The 21854-nt window shown below is 41.7% G+C and overlaps 1 protein-coding gene across 3 annotated transcripts in view; it reads right to left on the bottom strand.

Moving 5' to 3' along the window:
- sema3fb (sema domain, immunoglobulin domain (Ig), short basic domain, secreted, (semaphorin) 3Fb) overlaps positions 1-21854 on the bottom strand; it is a 257392-nt gene that overhangs the window by 84956 nt on the left and 150582 nt on the right. For all 3 annotated transcript variants that reach the window (XM_072581928.1, XM_072581931.1, XM_072581930.1), the window contains exons 3-4: positions 7673-7833; positions 4209-4271 (exon numbers count right to left, since the gene is read on the bottom strand). In XM_072581928.1, coding sequence (XP_072438029.1) covers positions 4209-4271; positions 7673-7833 — 224 coding nt within the window. The remainder of the gene's footprint in view (positions 1-4208; positions 4272-7672; positions 7834-21854) is intronic.

The raw sequence follows: 21854 nt of genomic DNA, 5'->3' as shown, positions 1-21854 counted from the left end.
CTCTACAAAACCAATTCCTGGCAAATATAAATTCCCTTCAGTTCAGGTCCTTCAGCCACTGTTACCTCAGGGAGATTGCTTGTATCTTCCCCAGTGAACACAGATCTGAAGTACCAATTCAATTCTTCTGCCATTTCTTTGGTCCCCGTGATATATTCCCCTGTTTCTGCCTAATTTTAGTCCTAACCATTTTTTTGCCTTTCGCATACCTAAAAGAGCTTTTACTATCCTCCTTTATATTTTTGGCCAGTTTACCTTCATACCTCATTTTTTCTCTGCATATTTCCTTCTTAGTAATCCTCTGTTGTTCTTTAAAAGCTTCCCAGTCCTCCGTTTTTCCACTTATCTTTGCTATGTTATACTTGTTCTCTTTTAACTTTATATGTTTCTTAATTTCCCTCGTCAGCCATGGCCACCCATGCCTCCTCCTAGGATCTTTCTTCCTTTTTGGAATGAACTGATCCTGCATCTTCTTCATTATATACAGAAATATCTGCCATTGTTCCTCCACTGTCATCCCTGCTAAGGTATTGCACCATTGAACTTTGGCCAGCTCCTCCTTCATAGCTCCATAATTCCCTTTAATCAACAGAAATATTGTCACTTCCGATTGTACCCTCTTCCTCTCAAATTGCAGATTGAAGCTTATTGTATTATGGTCACTACTTCCCAATGACTCCTTCACTTCGAGGTCCCTGACCAAGTCTGGTTCGTTGCACAATACGAGATCCAGAATTGCCTTCTTCCTGGTCGGCTCCAGCACCAGCTGTTCTAAGAATCCATCTCTGAAGCACTCCACAAAGTCTCTTTCTTGAGGTCCAATACCATCCTGATTCTCCCAGTCTACCTGCATGTTGAAATCCCCCATAACAACTGTAGTAACATCTTTGCGACAGGCCAATTTCAACTCCTGATTTAACTTACATCCGACATCCAGACTACTGTTTGGGGGCCTGTAGATAACTCCCAAGAGGGTCTTTTTACCCTTAGTATTTCTCAGTTCTATCCACACAGACTCTACATCCCCTGATTCTAGGTCCCCCCGTGCAAGGGACTAAATATCATCCCTTACCAACATGGCCACCCCACCCCCCTCTGCCCGTCAGTCTATCCTTATGATAGCACGTGTAGCCTTGAATATTCATTTCCCAGGCCCTGTCCACGTAAAGCCATGTAAGACTTGGGATGTCTCACTACACTGAAGGTACTATGTAAATACAAATTGTTGTTGGCAATGTTTTATGCGTTAGAGGCAGACAGTGGGATATATGTATATACTATTGGCTGGATAGCTGAGATGCTTGACAGATGTTGAGGTTAGTGATAGATCTGTGAGTACTCTAGCTCAAGTCAGCATAAGGAGGGAGCAGGTTTTGGGTATTCTAAAAAGCATTAAAATAGACAAGTCCCCAGGTCTGGATGGGATCTATCCCTGGTTACTGAGGGAAGCAAGAGAGGAAATAGCTGGGGCTTTAACAGATACCTTTGCAGCATCCTTGAACCCAGGTGAGGTCCTGGAGGACTGGAGAATTGCTAATATTGTCCCCTTGTTTAAGACGGCCAGCAGGGCTAATCCAGGTAATTATAGACTGGTGTGCCTGATGTCAGTGGTAGGGAAGCTGATGGAAAAGATACTGCTGGAGGGATAGGATCTATTCCCATTTGGAAGAAAATGGGTTTATCAGTGATGGGCAGCATGGTTTTGTGCAGGAAAGGTCATGTCTTACAAACCTTATAGAATTCTTGGAGGAGGTGGCAAAGTTAATTGATGGGGGAAGGGCTGTAGATGTCATATACATTGACTTACTAATGTGTTTTTTAAGGTTGCCCATGGTAAGCTGATGGAGAAGGTGAAGTCGCATGGGGTCCAGGGTGTACTAGCTAGCTGGATAGAGAACTGGCTGGAAACAGGAGACAGAGTGTAATAGTGGAAGGGAGTTTCTCAAAATGGAAACCTGTGACCAGTGGTGTTCCACAGGGATCCATGCTAGGACCACTGTTGTTTGTGATATATCTAAATGATTTGGAGGAAGGTATCGGTTGCCTGATTAGCAAGTTTATAAATGACACCAAGATTGATGGAGTAGCAGATGGTGAAGGGGACTGTCAGAGAATACAGCAGAATATAGATAGATTGGAGAGATGGGCAGAGAAATGGCAGATGGAGTTCAATCTGGGCAAATGCGAGGTGGATGCATTCTGGAATATCCAATTCAAGAGTGAGCTATATAGTAAATGAAAAAGTCCTGGGGAAAATTAACATACAGAGAGATCTGGGTGATCAGGTCTATTGTTCCCTGAAGGTGGCAATGCAGGTCAGTAAAGTGATCAAGAAGGCATACAGCATGCTTTCCTTTATTGGACAGGGTATTGAGTACAAGAGTTGGCAGGTCATGTTACAGTTGTATGGGACTTTGGTTCGGCCACATTTGGAAAACTGTGTACAGTTCTGGTCGCCACATTATCAAAAGGATGTGGATGCTTTGGGGAGAGTGCAGAGGAGATTCACCAGGATGTCGCCTGATATGGAGGGCACTAGCTATGAAGAGAGGTTGAATAGATTAGGATTGTTTTCAACAGAAAGACAGAGGCTGAGGGGGGACCTGATTGAGGTCCACAAAATCATGAGAGGTATAGACAGGGTGGATAGCAAGAAGCTTTTTTCCCAGAATGGGGGACTCAGTTACTAGGGGTCATGAGTTCAAAGTGAGAGGGACAAGGTTTAGGGGAGATATGCGTGGAAAGTTCTTTACGCAGAGGGGGGGTTATGGCCTGGAACACATTGCCAGCAGAGGTGGTTGAGGCGGGAACGATAGCATCATTTAAGTTGTATTTAGACAAATCTGTCTAAAGCTGTATTTAGACAGATACAGATACAGATTCATTTAGACAGATGAATGGGCAGGGAGCAAAGGGATACAGACCCTTAGAAAATAGGCAGCAGGTTTAGATAGAAGATCTGGATCGACACAGGCTTGGAGGGCCGAAGGGCCTGTTCCTGTGCTGTCATTTTCTTTGTTCGTTGTTCTGAGATCATAGTGATTATAACACCAGGGTCATAGTTCAATCCCAGCTCTGAACAGCACTATGATTGCAGCAAGCAAACATCTTTCCCTCTACTTGGAGTTTGAAGCATTCCTGACAAAGTTGAGGCCATTCAGCCCTAACAGCCTTTCCCATCTCCCTGCCAGGGCAATTTCCAAAGCAAAATAGTATTGTGACGCAGTGGCAGCATCCCTATTTCAAGCCGATCCATTAAAACTATGCATAAATGACTGGCGTTTTGCAAGTTATCTGAGTTATGCTCCAAGGTCGATACATTCCTTAGCAACCCCTGTCCTCACTGCAGAAAGACAGGGTAGCTCTCATCATAGAAAGGTTGGTACTTCTCCACAAGCAGCAGAAGCAATGTCATTAAATCGGCAATGGCAATAAATTGGATGACGGTCAGGCAGAAATGTGATACTGCGGATCACTCACATGTCTGGGGACTTCAGTGAGAAAGCCTATAACATAGGGGTCAGTAGGTGCCTATCAGCATTTATAATGGGCAAGTCAACAAGCAATTTTTGAGAGATCCTCACGTGGACTTCTGGTACAAGCTCTAAAACGGAATTATTTTTTGTTGCAGTTTATTGAAACCATGTCACTTTCAAAAATGAGCATTTTACTATTGAGCGCATGCACGTGACACAGATCAACACTACAGACAAAACGTTAATGAAAAAAGAAGTGATACTGTTCTCAGTCTGCCCTAATATTAATAAAGGGTCTTTCTGACTCTGTAGCTACCATTCTCATTTCCAGGTCAAAATGATAGTGGGTTATAGAACACCTAGCTATAAGTGAGGCTGGTATAGCTCTGTGGTACTAAATGTGTCCTTGAGTAAAAATACTAAACAGTTCATTTGTTCAGATGAGCAGGGGAGGGGGTGAGGAAGAATATTGTGTCGGTAGTTCCCAGAGGAGAGAATGGTCAACCATTCTCCATCATAAAATGATTGACCTTTCGTTACCTGCAGGCAAGCTAGTCCCTGTCTTAACCCTATACAATAGTGACTGTACTTGAAAAGTAATTTATTGGTGAGGACTATCTGAGGAAGTGATAACTGCTAGTTCTTTTGTGACCTGTGAAAGGCAAGCATTCTTTCCATAGTTGTGGGGCATTAGTCAATGAAGACAGAAGGTTGGATAGTTCAAGCACTTACATTCTGATCTTTACCAGAAAGAACACACTCGTCTCGTCTCTGCTGACTGACGGACCAGTGAATCTGAAAGAAATGAAATGCAACATTGGTTTTCATGTGAAGAATAGCAGAAATGACAGAACACAAATCCGAACATGTCTGAGCTGGTCGAAGATTGTTCTTCTCTTCGAGTCGTCTGTTTTGTCATTTTCCGTTTCTTAAAATCCTCTTGTAAATCTTCTCCTTTAAATGTTCACATATCATTTCCTTTTGATGAGATCTAAAGACCCTGCCTCAATTAGCACTTGTAAAACTTCATGTGTTCCAATAACGCTCAATCTGACTGAACAAAACCTCCCCCTCCTCATGAAAATACTGCTCTGGAAATAACCCAAGGTGGTTGATAACACTCTCACTAAACTGGCAATGCTCGGGTCATTGGCCAATATCTATGAGGGAACACAAGCAACACATTCTCTGTTAGAGAGGGAGACAGACAAGGTGTGTGTAGTTTGAAGGGCACTACTCCACATTAAGCATGGGACAAGGCAAGGAGGCAGAGCCTGTCCTGCAGCCTATTCTGTACCACACACTAGTCATCTAAACTAACCGACAAACTGGATAAAAATGTGAGTGTTATCTCACATTGTGTTATATATAACACTCACACTGATATGGTAATATCCACACTGTGCGATAATTGCTTTGTGATAGTACACGGTGCCTATAAATCTCTCATAGTGGTGATAAAACACTGTGTCAATAATACTCAGATGCTATTGATAATATCCACACCGTGTGATAATATCCTGTGATAATGATTACACTGTGTCTATAAATCTCATCAAGTGTTGGCAATACAGTATCAATAACACTCAGACTGTATTGATGTACACTATATAACATAGTACAAAACAAGTGTCGATAATATTCAGTGTCGATAACATACTGTCTAATGCTCACTTTTTGTTGATATTAGTTACACTGGAACATATCATTACCTTTCCTTCACTGTTACTGGGTCAAAGGTCTGGGAATCCCCCCCACCAACAGCACTGTGGGTGGTACCTACTCGACAGACTGTGGCAGTTCAGAAGGCAACTGACCACCACCATCACAAGGGGAACAAATTCTGGCCTTGCAAGCAATCCCGTGAAATAATAAAACACTGTGTGCTAATACTATTTAGACTTTGTGGATAGCATATTGGCTGTTTAACTATCCTCTCAGTTCTGTCTTGAAACTACAAATGCTCATATGATCACGTGTTAAAGCAGAAATGGAGCCCTCTCGCACACCCGGTTAGCTTGGTTGAATGAAGTGGGGCAAAAGTTCAGGATTGTGGAGGTTTATAAAACTCAGAATGACCAGGTTTTAACAGTAAAACAACTGTATTAATTTATCTTTGATATGGGTCCTAGGCAATGCAAAACTTTAAACAATCATTCATTGGAACCACTCCAATCTCTTATTCATATCCCAGCAAGTCTCCTTTGTTTTATACATCATCTAAAACTGTAATACTTGTTCCTTCCTCTTGCGTCACTATAGTTGTGTTTCAAATACAATTCACACGGAAGCCCTTTGAGAATTGTTCAGAGATGTGCTGAGGCGTTAAATGGATATGAGTGTTATTTTTAATTCCCTTAATTTCCTATGTCTCTGAGTTGTGCCTTTATTTCCTATAAATCCAATCTGAAAAAAACATTTTCCATAGAAATCTATTGACGTATGTACTTCAAAATAAACTCTGAATTCCTTCCAACTATCTAATCCCATTTAGTTTTCCTCTCCTGGTAGTTTATGGAATATTTGATTAGTGCCACCAAACATACAGTCATAAAGATTTCAGCTTCAATTGCTGTCTTGAGACTCTTCTGTAACCCCTCCTTTCATCATGTAATATACCCACGTTGTAGCCTCAACTTGCATACTTCGATATTATACCACCTCTTGCCCAGTTGGGAACTCTTCTCCAGCACGTGATCATTTTCGAACACAAGAGACTCACTATTAGAATTTTCACTCCGCTTTCTTACTTTCCAACTATTTACACGATTCAGACAATCCATGGTCCTCATGTCTTGGTCATAATCTTCAAAGTTTTACCAATATTTAAGAGTGCAGTAACTGTGCTTGCATGTCCTACATGAGATATCTCTCTCTCTGTTCAACCTATTTTTCCTAATCAACTTATTCAGGGATGCTATAACACAACTCTGGAGGAGGTGGGACTTGAACTTAGGTCTCTCAGTTCAGGGTTTGGGACCTGCCACAGGAGGGCCGGCCTCCTGCTGATCAGTGGACACTTCTAAAATATATGTCAGCTGATGTCCCACTTTAGTCAATTGGCCCTTGGATCAGATAGCCCTTTCAACGTGCATCATGTTCACTGGGATGACGACAATTGTCCAACCCCGAGTCTGTTGTGCTGTTGTTCTCAGGAGTGTCATCCCAAAACATATCTGCAATTCAATGTGAAACAGACTGCTGTATCCTTTGACAGGACTTCACATCCTTAACAAGAAGTAAGCAAACTGCATGTGCAGCTTTAAGACAAATTGCTTGTTTTTCTCTCTGATTTGTATCACCTAATCAATACTAGCCTTACTAACATTCTGTTTAGATACATCAGGTTTTACTGAGGGACATAGTCAGGCCCTGATTGGGTAAACTATAGATCCACTGACTTACCAGAAACAATTGCTTTATTGTGTTTCATGCCCAGGTTAATTTGGGTCTTTTTCAGGGAAGACTTACTTAACAGCAAATGTATCTAATTAGAGGGATTAATAAAGCGATTTACTTCACTTATTTTACTTGGAAGCACTACGCCTTTTAGTAACCACAGTACGTTGTCATCCTCAAACCTAAAACAAACAGAGCTTTCAAATTCCCTGACCTTAGATCAATCCTCACCACTGAGTAGATCCATGCACTGTTGAGGTGCAATCACTTTCTAACACCACACAGTTAAAAAAATCCATGACAAACATATTCATTGAGCGATTGAAGCTTCTAGTGACTTATACAATTTTTTTCAGACTGATCACTATCATCATCTGCCTCTGAATTCTCTGCCTCATACTCCATTTCATGAACCGTGCTGGTCCCCCTTTGGGTAATCCATTGTATTCTGATATTTTGAGCCATATACTGTATATGAAGCAACTGTTAGTTGCTCCCTGGGGCATTCCTGATAAGTTATGGTACATCTAAAGGCTGAAGGCACAGACCTTTTGGCCCAGAGATAGAGGTACTACAATTGTAGCACATACACAAAGCACTATTCAGTGAGTACCTAAACCTGCAGACCCTTAATAGTAATGTTTACAATTGACACAGAGAGGGCCATACTTATCTAATATATGAAGATGGTGTTGGAAGCCTATGACTACCTTTGTTTTTATGGACAGAATGGGATTTGTTTGGATTAGTTTAAGGAGTTCAGTATATGCCAAAATAGATGTACTACATTCACTTACTAATAAAGGCTCCCGGTTGATGTTGTGCAGGTCCAGCGAGACGATGTAGTCCTTGGTGCCCACATACATGCGGTCATGATCTTCGTCCATCAGTAGAATGCGATAGTTGGTGGTGTTCTGCAGGAGAGTGTAGTGGCGCGCTGTATTCGAATGTTGCAACTCTGTGGCACAAGGGGCAGATAGACATATTCAGAAAACGAGGTCAATCCTGTCGCACAATTTAGAAGAGTTGTAGTCAGTTCAGGAAGACAGCAACTGTTCCATTTCGAGCAAAGAAACTCCCTTTTACAATCTGTTAGAAGCATCGAACCAATTACTTGTCCAATGGCTGCAATGACAGACATTAAATCAAACTCTGTCTCAGACTTTTAACTTCTTAAAGGAGAGTTATTGCCACTGCAGCCTAGAGCAATTGACCAGGAAATGAATTTATAGATTTCTTTTGTTGCTAATATTTAACACTGACTAGAACATCAGCTTAACCACCACTGTAGAATACATGATGCAATAGAATAAGAGAGTAGTGAAATCTTGCTTCAGTTGTATAGGTGCTTGGTTTGACCACACCTGGAGTACTGTGTGCAGGTTTGGTCTCCTTATCTCGGGAAAGATATTATTACCATAAAAGGAGTGCAATGAAGATTCACCAGACTTATTCCCGGGATGGCAGGGCTATCTTACGAAGAGAGATTGGCCTTTATTATAGAGTATCAAAGAATAAGAGGTAGTTTCATTGAAATCTATGAAGTATTTATAAAGATAGAGTAGATACAAGTAAGATGTTTCCCTTGGTTGATGAGTCTAGAACCAGAGACTTAAGAATAAGATTGGTGCCACTAAGGCTTGAAATGAGAAGACTTTTTTTTAATCAAAGGGTTGTAAACCTTTGAAATATTCTATCATCAATGGTTGTGGAAGCTCAGTCTTTCATTATGTTTAGGATAGAGACTGATAGATTTCTGATTGTAAGTGGCGTAACAGGGCTATGGAGATGGGATGAGTAAGAGTTATTGCAGTATCCAATCAGCCATGATTATATTGGATGATGGGGCGGGCTCAATGTCCTACTCCTGTCCCTTTGTTCCTACGAGGTGAAGTCGCTAAGGTGAATTCCACATGGATATTAAGGCTAAGAGTGATCTTTCAGTAAAGTGGGGTTCAGGAGGATTAATTGGGTTGTGTTAAGCAGACCATTACTCCTATACATTATGTCTTCTGTATTATTGATGTGCTATATCCTATAAAGGAAAGAGAGAAATAGGATAACTGAGGCAGTGGTATCTTGGATTGTCATGTCCTCCCAGCCTATAAGAGAATGAAAATAAATGAAAAATTGGGTTAATTCTTGTGCCTTCTCGGCCTGGATTTGTTCATTGTTGAAAGAATATGAAGGGATGCTGGCTGGATCAGCATTTAGTGCCTGTCCCTCATTGCCCTTGAGAAGGTGAGAGTAAGCTGTCTTCTTGCACTATTGCAGTCTTTATGTTGTGGATACAGTCACAGTGCATTTAGGGAGAGAATTCCAAAAACTTGACCCATGGTCTCATAACCTGAAGAGTCTGGCACTGGTATGTAACTACTATGATTAGAATCAGATCTTAAATATGTTAGCGGACCTTCTTTTCAATATATCCATGAGGCCTTCACACTGCCAGAGCTGGTGGTGATTTTGGTTGCTTCAGAAAGAATATGTGGGTAAAATGGCAAGGAGGCAGCAGCACGCTAGGAACACAATGGTCAATCTTTGCTCCCACTGAATCATCTCCTTTCAATTGGCCATTTAGAGTTGGAATCTGTTTCTGTGTGGTTTGTCAGTCACAAAATAATAGGTCTATGCTTCCACGGGGGTCAATCACTTGTCCAGTGTGGTGTGAGAAGGGGAGGGGGGGTTAGTCAGTCAATCACTTTGCAATATGTCTCTGTGTTACTGTGGGGTCAGCTGTCAGTCACTTTGCAATAGCGCTGCATTATTTGAGGTCAGTCAAGTCACATAGCAATGGGAGCTGTGGTTGATCATTCACAAAAGTGTCCCTGTTTGTGGAGGGGCCCTAGTGGGCTTCCTCTCGAAAAGCTAATTAGAATTCCTTTCACCTGTATGGTGTCTATAATCTGTCCGATTTCCCCTTAAGTTGACACTTGGTTTTAAATGCTCTGCAGGTTCAGAGCCAGGAAGTTTCAGTTGCATAAACATTCCTTGCACAGCAGCTAATAGCGCTGATAATAATTATTATTACTTGTATTACATCCATCAAGCTTTCACCAAAGAACTCATTACAGGGGAACCAGACAGCTAGAAAATACTATGAGTGGGCCTGTGTCAACTCCACATATGAATGAGAGCTTTGTTGCCTAGGCTTTTGCTGAAGAAACTAGGGTTTTTAACCCTGCAATTTAGGTCATGCCTGAAACATAAACAACATATTTTGTTCGATAAAATGAAGCCCTGACACTCACAAACTACAGGCCCTGCTCTTCTCTTGGTTCAGTTGGTAAACAGTGTGTGATTATGCCACTGGACTGGGCCCAATTCCTGGGCAGGTGATAGGCTAGCGGTTGAGGCGATTACAATTGACAACCACCTGATGAAGGAGCGGCGCTCCGAAAGCTAGTGTGCTTCCAATTAAACCTGTTGGACTATAACCTGGTGTTGTGTGACTTTTAACTTTATACACCCCAGTCCAACACTAGCACCTCCAAATCACAATTGATTAGGGTACCCTGAATGTTGGGACGTGGGAAACATACTTCAGCCTTTGAAGACTACTTGAAGGTTGCCAACCCCTGAGCATTCTCAGGGAGACTCCACAAAGTAAAGATAACTCAGGAGAGAGAATTATAGGATCTTGATGGAGAAACGGTGTGCCATGACGCTAGGCCTCTTGAGCAACCAATCATTGGAGCACAGGGGCAGGTCTGCCTGAGGTCAGAGTTCACACAATTAAACCTCCATCAGTACCTATGATCAGCAGGAGTTAGCAACCCTACCAGGCACTTGAGCAGAGTTGAAGGTAGGGTCAGTGTCCACATTTTATAAATCTACCGGCAGCCAACAATGAACCCTCTGTCAGGCTTATGTCCAGTAGGGATCTAACAAGCTGTTCTGAGGTTGTTCAACATCACGTAAGGGAGGGATCTGTCAGAGGGTCTGGGGTGCTTCCTCCCCTTCTACAGAGCAGGGAGCAAAAAATACATATAACGTCACAGATTGTGTTTTCATTATGTTGATTCAATCTGCTTGTCCTTTGAATTATTTCAATACTTTGAAACTGCAAGGACTTGCAACCTTTCAAAAATATGTTCCAGAACCTCTGTTATTGTATGTGACAGAGATGAGTGCAGTGGTGACATGAAGATGAACCTTTATACTCAGCATGCGGTTAGGATCTGGAATGCGATCCTTCCTGATGAAGGGCTTTTGCCCTGCTCCTCAGGTGCTGTGTGACCTGCTGTGCTTTTCCAGCACCTCACTCTCAACTCTTAATCTCCAGTACCTCCAGTCCTCATTTTCACCCAGGATCTGAATGCACTGACTGACAGTTTGGCAGATTCACTAGTGGTTTTCAGGGAGAATTGGATCATTACCTAAACAGAATACATTTATGCGGCTATAGGGAAAGGCCGGGCTGTGGGACTAACTGAGTTACTGTCACAGAGTGCTAGCACTGATACAGGGGACTGAATGGTCTCCATTTGTTGCTGTGACCATTCCATGACTCCATGCCAATGAAGATTGGATGAAGCAGGATTTGATGCTGAGCTCAGGGTGCAGAGATAAAATGCTATCTTTTCTAAAATTACGCATTCATTCTGGATTTTTATAGTCTCATCGTTTACCTTGACACCCACACTCAAAATTAAAATGGCTCCTTTGAATTTGCTGGAGGATAATGCCACCTTTTTCCAGTGCTAGGGTACCCCCATTGGCAGAGCCATGGAATTACAGTGTGATTCGTTTACGTGACATATATGGACACAGGAATCTGGAATGTGCAGAGCCCAGATTTTTTGGGTATATCATGAGAATTTAAAAATTATTAGAGCAGAAATTACACCTTCTCTGAAAAGCCAAGTTATATTTAGACAGTCTCCTGCAGGCATGAATGTTATTCAGGCTTCGAATCTGAATCCAGGTTCTTGGCAGCTTGTGGAAAATGCCATTCTTCCCAATCTGACCTCATTTCTACTCTATGCATTGTATGAAACTTATCATTTAATTTAGCAACAGCCAGGCAGCCAATTGTGTTATCCCAGTCACAAAATTTCCTTCCGCTCTTTAACAGTATTCAAAGAAAGGAGAGAGCCTCGGTCTCTGCAGGCTGGGACCCAGTTTTGAGCTCGAGTCTCGGAAATCTAAAGCACCACACCAGCTAGTTCTCCAACAAAGACTGTGAAGCAGGAATAATTCATCCTCTACACTCAGTCAATCCTCAGGCTCAAGACCTAGAGGTGAAAGGGCAAATTCTAGCGCACTGTACTAGTCAGTCACCCATCAGGGAGAGGGACAGAGACATAGAGGAGAGCTTTCATCCACTCTGTCTGGGTTACATTCAAACCCTAGTCCCAGAGGTGAAAGGTGAGTGTTCTAATACATTGTGTCACCCAGTGCCTTTATTTTTACAGCTGAGAATTGACTCTGGTCTTCTGCTAAAAAACAAATTTGTCTAAGATGAACCTTGGCATCCAGTGTGTTCTTTGGTGGCTTAGTATTTATTTTCACAGTTTAGCGACAGCCGTAGGGAGGGGAGGTGTCTTTCCTCACTCTCAGACCTCCTTTATTACCCCTTTCAGCTCTAATCAAGTGTATTGAGCAAGAGCGAGGGGAATGTAAACTGAAGGCTATTCAGGTGAAAACCAGCATAAAACATTATAGATGTTTCTAGCTTGAAGTTGCCTCATGTAATTATTTGCTGAGCACTTATCTCGTTGATGGCCCTACATTTCATGTGCTCATTTATAACGTACAATCACAATTTTTTAATCTCTTCGACAAAAGCAGAAATATGCTCCCTCTTAGTAGGGGTCACTGTGGCTACAATTACTGTCAAAACATAATGCCTCTCACTGAATGAGAAAGATAGCAAGCACACCATAAATTCCAGGCTGGTCCCCAGCTCCCTTTATTGTCTGTACACTTTTATATTAATTTGTTTGAATAAAGTCTGTTAAAGTATAGTGTCGGATAGAGAAGAGGCACCAAAGCAATGTTCCGTTGACCTCGTAAAACATCTGCGGAGCGACTTCTGTCTTTCTGCGTTGCTGCCTCTCAGCCTTGGAACTTTGAAGGTTCAGTAAAGGAAGCTGTTCCATTTTGAAACTTTGCTAAGTTAACATATTCCATGAGCACACTCCCTTAGCTCACTTCTGATTCAGACTCGCCAAATATACCCCACGTGTGTAAATATGCTCCATGAACCCACTCGCTGAATTTCCTTTGATTTAGCTTCCTCAAATGCACACACTTCCAACATTGAACTTTAGCTTTGCGCTGTTCAAATATTCTTTATATTCAAGCTCTCTAAATGCATTCCAGATTCGGACTCAGCAGATGTAATGTTTCTCTAAATATACTCTATTTAGATGTTCTTTGAATCCACTCTCGCTTGAGACTCTACGATACTACTCCACACAAAAAATCCTGACAGGATAACAGGCCCAAACGCAAAAGCGACAATCAAAATGGCTGCCTGTGCATGTTAAAATGGGCCTGGTGACACCAGTTACTGGTGACAGATGTCCTCCAATCAGAACGCGTCAACGCAAGCATAGGTGATATCACACAGACAAGCGTGGATACATAACCAAATGGGAGAATCTCCAGTCTTGTTAATTGGATGTCCATAATTCCGATTTAATCAGAGCTGATTTGGCTACAGATTTGGTGTCTATTTTTCAGGGAAGGCGAGGAACTACATGAACTATAATCACTTAGCCACATGGCACAGTCAACTTGATGATAGGGAACGAGAAAGGTACCTTTGAAACGGTCACAACAAGCAGTGATATTTCTCTCGGAAATGCAGCCACAGGTTAATTGGTTGTCCGCCCAGGGTGGTAGTTGCATTGCCTCCATTATTATCCTTGTCACTCTTAACATCCACAAGCTGGGGCAGCACCTATGTTTTGATTATGTGGGCAGTGCCATCTTTATTGCTATCAGCTGCCAATCTGTCACTTTGCAGTGATGCTGACTGCAAACATTTGTCTCTGCACCATGCACAGTTGTTGTGCCACATTGTGATGGTGTTGTGAATAAACACCAGCCTATCCCTGAATGTACATTGGACGCAAGATGGCCAGAAATACAGTCTCCTTAAAGGGCTCCAAGGATTCCAAGAATAAAGAATGCTCCTACAAAATTTCCAAATATACTCCACATGCCTGGAATTATTTCTTAGTATATTCATACAGGCAACAAGCTGTGTGTGATGTAGATGCAGCAATGCAAGCACATTCCATGTACTCATGTATATGTGGGCAACATACCTATCGATCCAAATGACCCAGCCCCATTGTAGTTATTTTCCCTGGTTGGTTGACCACTGTCTGATAGAGAGCTGATTTTTTTTTCTTGTAATAGATCAACAAATGTTTCCATGAACTGAACACTCCAATGGTGGCATTGATTATTTTGGATTCATGCTACACAACAGTTAAAAGAAATTATTTTGCCAGGAGTAGAACTCATTTTAAAAATAATTTTTGAACCAGTGAGGAATGATATGGGAAGAGACACCTTTAAGCTGATGTCATGAGGAAACCAATTTTACCTCAGAACAATAAGTGTGTGTGTGTGTGTGTGTGTGTGTGTGTGTGTGTGTGTGTGTGTGTGTGTGTGTGAACTCAGCTGCCCAATATCGTTCCATCTACAATTTCTCCAAACCAGGACCCTTAGCCAAATCATCGTTCAGACCGATACAAAACAACTTTAAGAATCATTAGAAATAAATTAAGGTTTTTTTAGTCAAAGCTCTTTGTTCCCTTTTAAAAGATAATGAAAATATGTTACCTCTTTTGGACAAAAGTCCTTTCTGGGGCATGTTCCTCATTAGAAGGGTCCATGATGGTGAACATGCCCCTGTAAAGGGAACTTTAATGGTGCAGGTTCCTTTTAGAAAAAACTCTTATGATGAATATTATCCTTTAAGACGTGCCTTTATGATTGGCATCCCTCTTTGAAATTCAGTGTTGGATGGTAAGCATCGTTCTCCAACAAGTTCTATTAAGATCACCCATTAAATTAGTTGTAGAGACAGAGGACAAAGGATCAAGCGATTCATGTAAATATAATTAACTTACAAGGCAGAGAAGGCTAAAGGAACATTCACACTTATTTCTCGGGGCTAGTGAATTCTGAAAGTGTCTGCTATTCTAATTTCCTGGAGTCCTAATCCAAACCTTGGGTGGTACTGCACAGCTGGTGAAATCCTAGCTCTGGGCACAGGTGTGGGGACTGGCAGAATCTGTAAATCCATTCATTGTGCTCTTTAATCTCCACAAAACCACAATTCCCACTGGCAGGAGCACAAATCCCTCCTGAAACGGTAGCACCACCTGTATAATGGGGTGGGGTGGGGGGGGGGGGGGGGGGGGGGGAGTGGGTGGGAAGGTGTTATATTCAATGGGAGCCTTGGGCCACCTTGTTTTGACCACAAAATGAATGTTTTGTGTCTTACTGGGCACAGATGGCACATGCTATCTCAGAAGGGAGAGTGGGGAGGGGAACAAAGCAATGCTGTGTGAAATACTTAGGAACACAAGAGGAAATCGGCACAGGAAGCCAATGAGGGTCACAGTCCTTAATTGTCACTTACATCCCACACGTGCACTTATGTAAGAGGATCCCTGTGACAATTAGTACTGAAACGAGAGGTTTGTTTGTGCAGGGCAGCACACGTTCATTGGGAACTGGACTGAGGTTACAATCTCACTTAACTTCCGACCCAACAAAACCTCTGAGCAGGAACAGTGGGGACAGGAAGATTATTTCTTCCAGCTGGGCTGCTATCAGGAGCCAAACCATTCAGGTTAAAAGACTATGTAGAGAGCACAGTGAAATCAGTCCCAGATACAGCGAGAAGAAAGAAACTTTCATTCCCGACTCTGTGGTGGAACCTGATCCCACTTTCCCAAAGGCGAAACCAAATACTCAGCTCGAACCCCAGTGCCACCCAGTTTCTCCATCAGAGAGAGGAGGTTTTTGTCCCTGACTCTGGCCTGAATTTGAACCCAGGTATCAGGGGTGAAAGGGCATTCCCGTTTTCTGGTTGTATGACATTCGACACTTGGTCAACTGCTGGTTCAACACTGACAGAGCTAATTGTGAGCCCAGACAACAGGACATTTGAGCATTATAAGACTCAATGTATTTGAATACACATCCACACAATAATTGGATTAGGGAATACAGTACATGGCCACAAATAATATATAGATTGGGGGGAAGCTACTATCATTTCAAGAAGCACAGCCTTCACTACAAAGAGTTTAACTGATTCTAACTTTGAAATAAACCATAACATACAATTTACTCAATGTAACACCTCATCAGTCTATTCTTTGATTTGATTTGATTTATTATTGTCCCATGTGCTGAGACAGAGTGAAAAGTATTGCTTTTGAGCGCTAACTGGACAAATCAAACTTTACATGAGTACATCAGGGTAATAGAAGAGAATGCAGAAAATGTAGGGAAAGATCAACTCCAATACACGAGAGGTCCATTCATAAGTCTGATAACAGTGGGGAAAAAGCTGTTTTTGAATCCGTAGATGTGTATTTTCAAACTTTTGTATCTTCTACCTGATGGAAGAGGGTGGAAGAGAGTATAATCAGCATGGGAGGAGTCTTTGATTATGTTGATTGCTTTCCCAAGGCAGCAGGAAGAATAGATGGAGTCAGTGGATGGAAGGCTGGTTTGTGTGATGAACTGGGCCGCATTCACACCTCTCCTTGCAGTCTTGGGCAGAGCAAATGCCCAAAATGGAGCTGATTTTGACTTTGTGAGATATTGTGAGATGCGTGACATTAGTCACACACTTAACATATTAGCAACAATTTTGCATTTGTAAAGCAAATTTTCATGTGTAATAATGCCTCAAAATTCTTCAAATCAGTGATTTCGGACAAAGTCAGACAAAAGCCTAAATTATAAGATATTGGGACAAATGACCCAAAAGGTTTAATCAAAGAGATTGGCTTTAAGAAGCTTCTGAAAGGATGAGACAGAGATAGAGAGGCGGAAGAGGTTTAGGGGAAATTTTTGATCTTACAATTTTAAAAAGCCCTCCTAATTTCCAAATCCATTTTCCACAGTTTAAACTCTCAGCTGAAGATAATGAATTCCATGGTGAAAAGGCGCAGGTCTCTTCTGATTCTTATTACTCCCAAAAGGCTGTGCATTTATAGACCACAAACTGAGTTTGAGGGTGTCTACAGCAGACGAGGGGGAAAGCAACATTTGTTGGCAGGATTGAATGATCGACCTTTTAGCAGTGCTTATGTCAAAGTAGTTCTGAAGTTGTCCTCGAAGTGAGATGCCTCACAACAAGCTCAACAAATGGACACCAGCATCTTGCTTGTTGCTGATGACTGGGGAAGTATACAGTAAATGGCAGAACTTTACATGCAGAGAGATCTAAGCATCCAGGTCCACAGTTCCTTGAAAGTGGCAACACAAGTGGATAAGGTGGTCAAGAAGGCGTATGGTATGCTTGCCTTTATTGGTTGGGCATGGAGTATAAACATTGACAAGTCATGTTGCAGCTGTATAGAACTTTAGTTAAGACACATCTGGAATGTTGTGTACAGTACTGACACAGACAGCCAGGAGGAGAGGGTACCAAAAAGGTTTACCAGGATGTTGACTAGTTTGGAGTGTATTAGCTCTGACAAGACATTGGGCAAACTTAATTTGTTTCCAGTTTAACGTTGGTGTCTGATCGATGACCTAATAGAAGTTCACAAAATTATGACAGGCATGAATAGAACAGCTAGTTGGCACACTCTGCGTGAAAAAGTTACCCCTCAGGTACTTTTTAAATCTTTACCCTCTCAATTTAAACCTATGCCCTTTAGTTCTGGATTACTCCACTCCAGGGAAAATATCTTGTCTATTTAATCTATTCATGCCCCTCATGATTTCATAAACCTTTATAGGGTCACCCCTCATCCTCCAACATTCCATGGAGAAAAGCCCCAGCCCTATTCAGCCTGTCCCTATAGCTCAAACCCTCCAGTCTCAGTAACATCATTGTTAATCTTTTCTGTACCCTCTTGAGTTTAAAAACATCCTTCCTATAGAAGGGTGACCAGAACTGTTTGCAGTATTACAAAAGGTGGCCTCACCAATGTCCTGTACAGCCGCAACCTGACATCTCAACTCCTGTACTTAAATGTTCTGACCAATAAAAACAAGCATGCCAAATGCCTTCTTCACTATTCCATCCACCTGCGACTCCACTTTCAAGGAACTATGCACCTGCACCCTAGATCGCTTTGTTTGGCAACACTCCCAATGCTGTACTGTTAACCATATAAGTCCTGCACTGATTAGCTTTACCAAAATGCAACACCGCACATTTATCGAAAGTAAGCTCCATCTGCTATTCCTCAGCCCATTGGCCCATCTGATCAAGGTCCCTTTGTATTCTGAGATAATCTTCTTCACTGCCTGAAAGGGGGATGTTTGCAGGAAATGTAAGGGGTAAACTTTTTATCGAGAAGGTGGTAATGCCTCTGATGCACCACCAGTCAAGGTGTGTGTAGGCAGTTAAAACAGCATAAGATCCATTTTGTCAGCTACATGAACAGGCAGGGAACAGAGCGGTATGGACCGTGTAGAGGTAAAAGAGCTTTACTTTAGAAAGGCGTCTTGTCTCAACACAGACTCAGTGGACCTAAGGGCCTGTTCCTGTGCTGTACTGTTCTTTGTTCAGTCTGATTTCTATCAGTGGTCATAGCTGGAAATCATCAGGACTTGATGAACGATATGAAAAGGAACAACACTTTGTGAGGAATGGTTTTGGTGGGGATGGGGGTGGTGGGTAGAAAGGAAGATAAGAAGGCACCGATGTGAATAATACAGGGTAAAAATGGACTTCATTTCACTTGATGATTGCACTGAGCACTGAGGGAGGAACTTAAGATAATTACAATCACACTCAGCTGTGTAAAGGCACTGAGCGAGCTATTCAGACTAAATGCTTTTATCCTAGGATCTTAAAAGAAGTGGCATTTTGATTATAGGTAGTAAAGGGAAACCTGTAGGTGTGGTGCACTGGATTTCCAAAAGGCATTCAACAAGGTGTCTCTGCCACATCAAAGGTGATTTCAGAAAATAAAGGCTCATGGTATATGAGCTGATAATAATACATTAGCATGGTTCGAAAACTGGTTAGTTAGCAGGAAGCAGAGAGGAGGGAGAAATAGGTTATTTTTGGCTGGTGAACTGTTACTAATGAGATCTTGACAATTTACTATCTAGAGCAATGATTTGAATGAAGGGACTGTATGTATGGTAACTGAATTTGCTGATGACATGAAGGTGAGAATGTGAGTTGTCAAGAGGACATAGAAAGTCTGCAGAGGGATACAGATAACTTAAATGAGGGGCACAACATTGGCAGATGGAGCATAAAATGGGAAATGTGAACTCTTGTCCACTTCGTCAGCAAGAATACAAAAACAGCATATTATTTACAGAATGCGACTGACTATACAGAGGAATCTAGGTGCCTGCAGGTAGGTGAAGGACTAATGGTTGATATATAGGTCCAGTGAATGATCAGGAAGGTAAATGGAATGTTGTCTTTTAATGCAAGAAAAAATAAGTGTAAAGGTCAGGAAGTTATACTTTGAGTTATTGGTGGGACCACAGCTGGAGCACTATATACTTACGAAAACAGATCAGAAGAAGTTCACTCAGCTGATTCCTGGGATAAAGAGTGTATCTTATGAGAAAAGATTAACCAAGTTGGGCCTAGTTAGAAAAATGGGAGGTGATTTTGAAACATAAGTTCCTGACGGGGACTTGACAATGATCTGTGCATGAATCTATCCAGGGATACAGTTGAAAATTAGTCATCGTTCATTTAAGCCTGAGGAAAGGAGAATTTTGTTCTTTCAGATGATCATTAATCTTTGAGTTTCCCTTTGATAATGAGCAATGCAGACAGGCTCATTGGGTGTATTTGAGGCTCAGTGTGACAGATCTCTGATCAACAGCAAAATTTTGGGGTAAACAGACAAGAAAGTGGATTTGAAGCTACAGTCAGATCAGCCATGATCTTGTTGAGATCAAATGGCTCAAAGGGTCTTTGCTCCTAACTCTCGTGTTCTTGTGAGGCAGTTGTTCAGTTGTGTCTTCAGAGGAAGTGTTGGGTCTCTAGAAGACACCAGTTGATGTTGTTATTCCAGCTGTTCACAGATGTTGTGGGGAGTGCTGACTGGTTGGGATTGCAGTGTGAGTGAATGTGCTATAGAAGTAGACGGTGCATACTGACGACTTTCATTGACACGTTACTTATCTAATCGGCCACACAAAGCATTAGTTAGGGTAACTTTCAAGGGCTCCCATGCAAATTTCTTGTGTATCATAAAGGAAGACAAAAACAAGAAGAATAGAATGAACAACACATGGAAATGAAGATGTGAGAGCTATAGGGAACAACCCCTCTGCTCAGTATAAGGATGATTCATCAACCTGTTATCGAGAAGCTTGCAAAACTGACTACAAATTCTCTTCTGTCTGCACGAAGGTTTATTAAGTTTGTGCTTTCTAGTGAAATCACACATGCTGTCTCCATTGAGAAAAGTTCCCAAGTGCAGTTTCGGTGTCACCCACATCATTGAGTCAGAGCAATTCCTAATCCATGGTAACGTTACAATGGCCTGTGACATCTTCACAAAGCAGTGTATAATTGCGCATCATGCTTCTGCCTATCTGTATCAGGCAGTTTGACTTTGACAGCTTTGAGGTTAGCCAGGAAGATATGAGGAAGTACTTCCTTCTGTAGAGAGTGTTCACAGCCTGGAACCTGCTGCCTTTGAGGGTAGTGGAAATGGCGATGATTAATAATTTCAAAAAAACCTTATGTTGGGGACTTGACTGAATAAATCTGCAGGGCTATGGGGAAAGAATGGGGGAATGGAACTGAACAGATTGCTGTGCATAGAAAGCTCAATGGGCTGAATGGCCTTTTTCTCTGCCATGATGGTTCTGTAACCTATATTCGTGCAGTTCTGTGAGTTAAGCCAAAGGTTAATAAAGGGAAGGCTCCTTAAAATTGAGAGAAAGTCAGAGTTGCTCATACAATCTACTATAGCCTCGCTCTTTCGCCAGTAAAGCAGTAAGGCCTGGTGACAGACTCCTACCCCACTCCCCTCAGTGGGTTCCTAAAGTATGGGGATAAGGTAAGGTCTAAAACAAGATAAAATCTACAATAAATAAGCCCAAGATAAATAAAAGAAATGGAGCACATATTTTGATTGAGTCAGATGCTACAATTCCCTTTCTACCTCCCAGGTTCTGCTGTTAATAGACATTTGCTTAACATAGTCACTTAAGGTCACTCAGTCATATAGAGGTCAGTTGTGCACAAGTCAGCAAACATTTAACAGATATATAAATAGCATCAGCTCAACAGAGCCTATTTTATGCTTTATGCACTGGTGTTTCACAGAACCTACCTTTATTTTCACTTTGGTAATTTGTTCCAAAAACAGCTTGCTCAACAAAAATCGGTTAAACTGAAGTAGTTTTCCCAAAAGGGAGCACGTAACAATGGATACATTCCTGACCTGTAATTTTAAGATTTTAAAAATCTACTTTTCTGTGTTAATTTACTGTAATTTATCTGTTAATTAAGCATAGGAGGATATGAATAAGTAACAATGAGGGAAAGGGTGATATTGTCTATTTTAGCTGGAAGGGAAAAAGAGGAAGCATATTTTCGAAATGCTGAAAGATTATTGAGCTATGCAATGCAGATGGACCTGAACTCATTATGGAGTCATAGAGTCATGCAGCACAGAAACAAATCCTTCGGTCCTAACAGTACATGCTGACTAGGTGCCCAAAACTAAACTACCGTAGTCCCATTTGCCTGCATTTGGTCCATATCCCCCTAAACATTTCCTATTCACGTGTCTCTCCAAATGCCTTTTAAATATTGTAATTGTACCT

Source organism: Chiloscyllium punctatum, chromosome 12 (assembly GCF_047496795.1).
Source record: "Chiloscyllium punctatum isolate Juve2018m chromosome 12, sChiPun1.3, whole genome shotgun sequence".
Taxonomy (NCBI): Eukaryota; Metazoa; Chordata; class Chondrichthyes; order Orectolobiformes; family Hemiscylliidae; genus Chiloscyllium; species Chiloscyllium punctatum.
This window is presented reverse-complemented; position numbering and strand designations above follow the sequence as displayed.